Genomic DNA, 6,000 nt, shown 5'->3' on the forward strand with positions numbered 1-6,000 from the left:
ACATGTAGACAGACTATGGTGCTGGGTGGCTAGGAAGAAAGCTTCCCTGAAGTTTGTTCACGTGCTGGCCATCAGCCATTTTCTTCTAAAAATGGGTACTAGTAGGATGTGGTCTTTGAAAAAGCCCTGTTAGAGACAAGATGGTAGTCACAGGCTCAGGAGTGCTGCCCAGCCTGACAGCCAAGTGAGCCTGTGATGCGGTAATTGATAGCTCAGACACAATTCAGCAACTCAATTAACTCATGTCCCATTAGGATGGATTGATTTATTCCTTGGGATAGGAATTTGTGCTGATTCAGCAACAGCAGCCTTCCCACTGCTGAATGCATCTGCATGGTTAAGAAAGCTTTTCCAGTGCTCCTGCTCCCCAGAGGCCTCAGGGGAAGAAGGCATGATTAGGGGAGACCAGTGTTCAGTCCTACACACAACAAGTCCCTCTCCCCCTAGGAAGATGAAGGACTGAAGGTCCATCATTATTTTATATATATATATATATATATATATATATATATATATATATATATATGTATATATTAATTAGATAGAGGCTCACTCTGTTGCCCAGGCTAGAGGTGCAGTGGCACAATTTTGGCTCACTGGAATCTCTGCCTCCCAGGTTCAAGTGATTCTTGTGCCTCAGCCTCCCGAGTAGCTGTGATCACAGGTGCACACCACCATACCCTGCTAATTTTTGTATTTTTAGTAGATACAAAGTTTTGCCATGTTGGCCAAACTGTTCTTGAACTCCTGGCCTCAAGTGACTTGGGCGCCTCGGGCTCCCAAAGTGCTGGGACTATGGGCATGAACCACTGTGCCTGGCCTACCATCATTTTAGAAAATGAATTTTGGGCTGGGCCCGGTGGCTCACGCCTGTAATCCCAGCACTTTGGGAGGCCGAGGCAGGCAGATCATCTGGGGTCAGGAGTTGGAGACCAGCCTGAGCAACAAGGAGAAACTCTGTCTCTACTAAAAATACAAAATTAGCTGGGAGTAGTGGCGCATGCCTGTAATTGCAGCTACTTGGGAGGCTGAGGCAGGAGAATCACTTGAACCTGGGAGGCAGAGGTTGAGGTGAGCCAAGATCACGCCATTGCACTCCAGTCTGGGCAACAAGAGCGAAACTCCATCTCTAAATAGTGCCTGACTGCATTGGGATAAATGGTATTCCTCCTGGAATTCATGTGGACCTGGTACCTCAGCATGTTACTTCATTTGGAATCACCATTCATGATGATTCTGTCATCATAAATCTTACTCCTGAGGTCAGGAAAGGATAAGGAACCCTTGACAGCCGATTGGTACATGCCAGGTCTACTGTCTGTAGGAACATGTGTGCATTAAAAAGTCCAGTGAGCTGTGGGTATGTAACAGAATTATCAAGTGGCCCTATATTAATCTTTTGTATTTCTAAAACACTTTTAAAAGCACTACCAAATCTGTGATCTTGTTTTATTTGCATGTATGCTTTTAAAAAAATTATTCTGAGCTCTCATTGTGTAGATGGGGAAACTGAGGCCCTAATAGGATCTCATAATACAGTCAGGATTATAAGTCCTCCTAAGTGCTATCTAGCCACCTCTCTGGATGGCATATACAGTAAGAATGGGGAGAATTTTCAGAACCTAGCTATGGCCTGTGCTAAACATGTCTATGCCTCACCTCTGGGCAATCTTGGGGACAGTCTTCCTTATAGTCCTGTGTGTTAGGCGGAAGCTTTCACGGGGTGTCACTTGATAGCCACAGGTGCCAAGCAGAGCTGTGCAATGCCCCAGGCCTAGCATTGTGTAAACGAAGCATCCCCATTGGCCCATCTCCACAGCTGGCCACTGGGCTCCATGTTTACCAAACACTGCTGATGCCTCACTCCAAACACAGCTGAAGTCCAGGAGTGCTTTCTGTGTCCAAAGCCCACTCCCCTCATCCTGCTCCCTGAACCCACTGAGGAGCAGGTGTTGGCCAGTCCCCTGGCATCTGTGCCTGAGCCTCAGTAATGAGAGTTCTGAGGGCTTCCAGCAGGATGGATCCATCTGGAAGTTCTGGGAAAGTACCTGGCTGTATTGAGCTAAATAGTGTTCCCCCGCAAATTCATGTATACCTGGCACCTCAGAATGTGACTTCATTTGGGAATAGGTTATTTACAGATGTAACTTGTCAGGTATCTTGAGAGGAAATCCTGGATTTGGGATAGCCTTTAAATCCAATGACTGGTGCCCTTAGAAGAAGAGGAGAGGACAGAGGGAAGAAGGCTCTGTGAAAATGGATGCTGCCATAAGCCAAGGGATCCTAGGAGCCACCAGAAGCTGGAAGAGGTAAGGAAGGGTTCCTGCCAACACCTTGATTTCAGACTTCTGGCCTCCAGAACTAAGAATACATGTCTATTGTTTTAATCCACTAAGTTTGGTAAGTTGTTATGGCAGCCACAGGACACATACTGGCTGCCTAGCAGGAAGTGGAGCTGTGGGGCTGGTCCTGGAGCCAGGCTGCCAGGTGTCCTCTGCTGCCCTCACCTCTCTTGCCTGCGGGGCCTGGGAGAACACTGGAAAGCTAGGCTAAGGCGCAAGGAAGGCCAGGGCTTGACTTCCCTGTTGTCACTCTAATCTTGGTGGAGAAAGACTTCCATGCCCTCTCACCATTATTATTACTACCTTTTTTTAGTTTCTGTGTTATGCTAGGCACCATGCAAGTCTTTACATCATTTCACTCCCTCCTTGTAAGGACACTGTTCAGTAAGTTGCTCTATCCCTAGTTTTTCATTTGAGGTTCATTAACTTGCTCAAGGTTCCACAGCTGGCAAGTGGCAGAGCCAGAATTTGAACTCATCCCACTTAAGAGCCTGCACATGTACCACTATGCTACAGTGACTTCCCCATGCCATATTAATAATTATGGTAGCTAATGGCTGACATAGCAAGAAGAGAGCCTGTAACCATCCCCATGGGCTTCCTGCAGCCTCCTTCCTATTCCTACCACTGTCTGCCTGCCTGCCTCTTCCCTATGCAGCAGCCACGTCACATGATCCCCGTTCCTTGGATGGCCTGTAAGGTCACACATCAGGTGGTCTTCCTCTGGTAGCTGGTCCCTGTCCCTTGCCATCTGACAAACTCTTGCTCAGCCCATGTGGCCCAGTTTAAATGTGCTCTGTGCATTCCATCATCCAGTGCTTACCACATGGATCATAAGTCCCACTGGTATGTGTGTGTGTGTGTGTGTGTGTGTGTGTGTGTGTGTGTCTTTCCCAAGTTGGAGTGGGAGTGCTTTTGACATGGGACTGGGTCTTTCCATTTTGCCATCTTGTATCTTCCCCAGCATCTCTGGCTCTCCAGAACCCCCAATCAATGTTTAAGTGAAACATGCAGAAGACATGAAGATTGTTAAGCAACAAATACTCAGCAGAAAGAGCTGTTAATTTTAAAAAAAGAAGAAAAAGAAAAGAACATCAGATATTCTAAGACAAGTATTTGTAGAGGGAATCACTAAAAGCTTTCAGTTTTGAAAGCAAATATTTAATTTAGGCTCCCCCTTCTGTGTGCTTACAAATGGCACTAAATTCAGTATAATGCTCAATCTACATTTTGAGATTTACTATGGGACTCATGGACTTTAAGAAAAAAATGTAGTTCATTGTAAATGCCTACATTTCACAGTCATTCTTTTCTTTTAACACAATTGGAGTGACAAAGGTAATGACTTCCTAGCTAGCCATATTCAAAAGAAATGTCAAAAATTTAAATTTATAAAGCTCTCTGTGAAATGTTGTGATGCCCCCAATCAAATGACCCTCCTGATCTTGTCCAGCACCCTTTTCCTCTCGGCTGCTGGCACCTTCCTGTCTCATTGCCAAGGACAGGCCACGTCTGCAAGTCTTTATCCCACTCTCCACCACTTGGAACTCTTGAAAGCTCTGGGGAGGCTGACCAAGGACAGAGGACCCTATATTTAGAGCTTCAGGATCCTAAATGCCCCAGGGCTCAGAGCTCCTATTAGTGCTATTTCACACTTACTACGAGTTAAAAACAAAAACAAAAACAAAAAAACAACGGTGAGGATGATGATGGTGATTTTTGTGTCTTGTCCATGAATCAATATTATTCTAGGGGGAAATGTACCCTACCCTGGTTTCAAACAACTCATCTACAAGTACAGGTTTTGGAACATGACCTACATGTTTACAGTAGCACATGAGACTACTTTTTCTCAGACTCATGGACTTTTTTCCTTTTTCAATTACTAACTGCTTTAGTCCTCTAAACATGGATACTACTACTTCTTTTTTTTTTTTAAACCAATACTGGGTCTAACTCTGTGGCCCAAGCAAGATTGCAGTGGTGCATTCATAGCTCACTGTAACCTCTAACTCCTGATCTCAAGTGATCCTTCCTCCTTGGCCTCTCAAGTAGCTAGGACTACAGAAACACACCACCAGGTCTGGCTGATTGATTGATTGATTGATTGAAGAGAGGAGGTTTCACTATGTTTCCCAGGCTGGTCTCCAACTCTTGGACTCAAGTGATCCTCTCACCTCAGCCTCTCTCAGTGCTGGGATTACAGGTGCCTGGCCCTAAACATGGATTCTTTAAAAGCTTGCCCTTTTTCTAAACATGGTTCGTGTTTGCAGTAGTGCACTCCTCATTTTATGCTGACTCTGATGGTAATGTAGGACTCAATTGCTGAAGTTGTCATTACAGCAGACTTTCCAGGAGGCCTGTGTTGTTTCTCAGGTTGCCTTCTCCAAAAGGGGACAGTTTGCCCATATGGGACATCCTGCCCCAAGCATTTCTAACTGCTCTTCCATCTGTGTCCTCCCTCTGCAGGCTGGCCATGGGTGACCCTCTCTGTCCTGGGATTCCTGTACTGCTACTCCCACGTGGGCATTGCCTGGGCCCAGACCTATGCTATGGACTAATGCTGTTGGGCCCAGGCCAGTCCTTGCTGCTGGCCTCCAAGGCAAACAGTGCTTCACCCTGACCTCTCACTCCAGGACAGCCTCTAAGGGATTTGATCTGTTCATCTTCGGTTGAATGTTCTCACTCCAAGACTGGATGCTGGATCTCACAGAAAATTCACAGCCAGACAATCTTCTAACCTGGAGTCTTTGAAATCTTCTACCCCAACCCATCATTTTCCTATTGAGGAAGCTGGGGTCCAGGGCAGTCTTGTGTCTTGCCCAACTACACAAGGTGACATTTTGGTCTAGAACCTACTCTCATGAGCCCTTTGCATTCTTTCCCCTTAAGCAAGAATAGAATGTAGTGTACATTTATTGATTGAGACACAGAAATCCTGATTAGGCCTGTCTTCTGGGCAGTATTTCTAAAATATTTGAGTGACGTTGATGTTTAAGTGACCTCCTTCATCACATCCCACAGTGTCTCTAGAAGCAGCACTAGAGTTTGAGCTTCACACTTCAGCCCCTCTGTAGGAAAGAGAGCAAGCCACAGCTGTCTTTTGAATTACCTAGTCCAAGAAGACAGTAGCAGCCCTGTAGCATTCTAAGGCATCCATACCCAAGGAGTCCTGTGATTTGAGCTTCAGCAGGGTGATCTACATTTGGGTGCTTGTTTCTGAGATTTGCAGAGAAGTATAACATGGTAGTTCCTCTACCTTACAGTTAATGGTTTCTTAATACAGAAGCAGCATTTAGAAACCACAGGATAGTGTATCCACAGATGGGTGCTATCAGGCTAGTCATGAGGATGGTGTCCTGGAGTCTTGTCCACCCTCTCTACACGTCTCAAAAGTCATCCTCCTACTCAGTGATTCACGTTTAGTGGTTTATATTGTTATGGTTTGATTCAAATGGAGCCTTTTTTGTCATGTAGATAATCTACATGTTTGTAGAATTATTTTTAATATGTTTGAGGAAAATGTTTAAAATCTAAATATATTCACATAACTTGATTATTCACTCCTCTAAAAAGATGCTGGATAGGCTACCAAAGGTCCCAAGTGGTAGATAATTCAGAATACTTCTGTGTGAATTTGGAATTTTTTTTTTTGGAG

General features: G+C 45.1%; 1 protein-coding gene across 9 annotated transcripts in view; it reads left to right on the plus strand.

The window, feature by feature from the left end:
• LOC105484918 (hedgehog acyltransferase) overlaps positions 1-5,260 on the plus strand; it is a 348,464-nt gene extending 343,204 nt beyond the window's left edge. For all 9 annotated transcript variants that reach the window (XM_011747037.3, XM_011747042.3, XM_011747032.3 and 6 more), the window contains one exon: positions 4,812-5,260. In XM_011747037.3, coding sequence (XP_011745339.1) covers positions 4,812-4,903 — 92 coding nt within the window. In that variant the 3' untranslated portion in view covers positions 4,904-5,260. The remainder of the gene's footprint in view (positions 1-4,811) is intronic.
• Positions 5,261-6,000: the final 740 nt, after the last annotated feature.

Source organism: Macaca nemestrina, chromosome 1 (assembly GCF_043159975.1).
Source record: "Macaca nemestrina isolate mMacNem1 chromosome 1, mMacNem.hap1, whole genome shotgun sequence".
Lineage (NCBI taxonomy): Eukaryota > Metazoa > Chordata > Mammalia > Primates > Cercopithecidae > Macaca > Macaca nemestrina.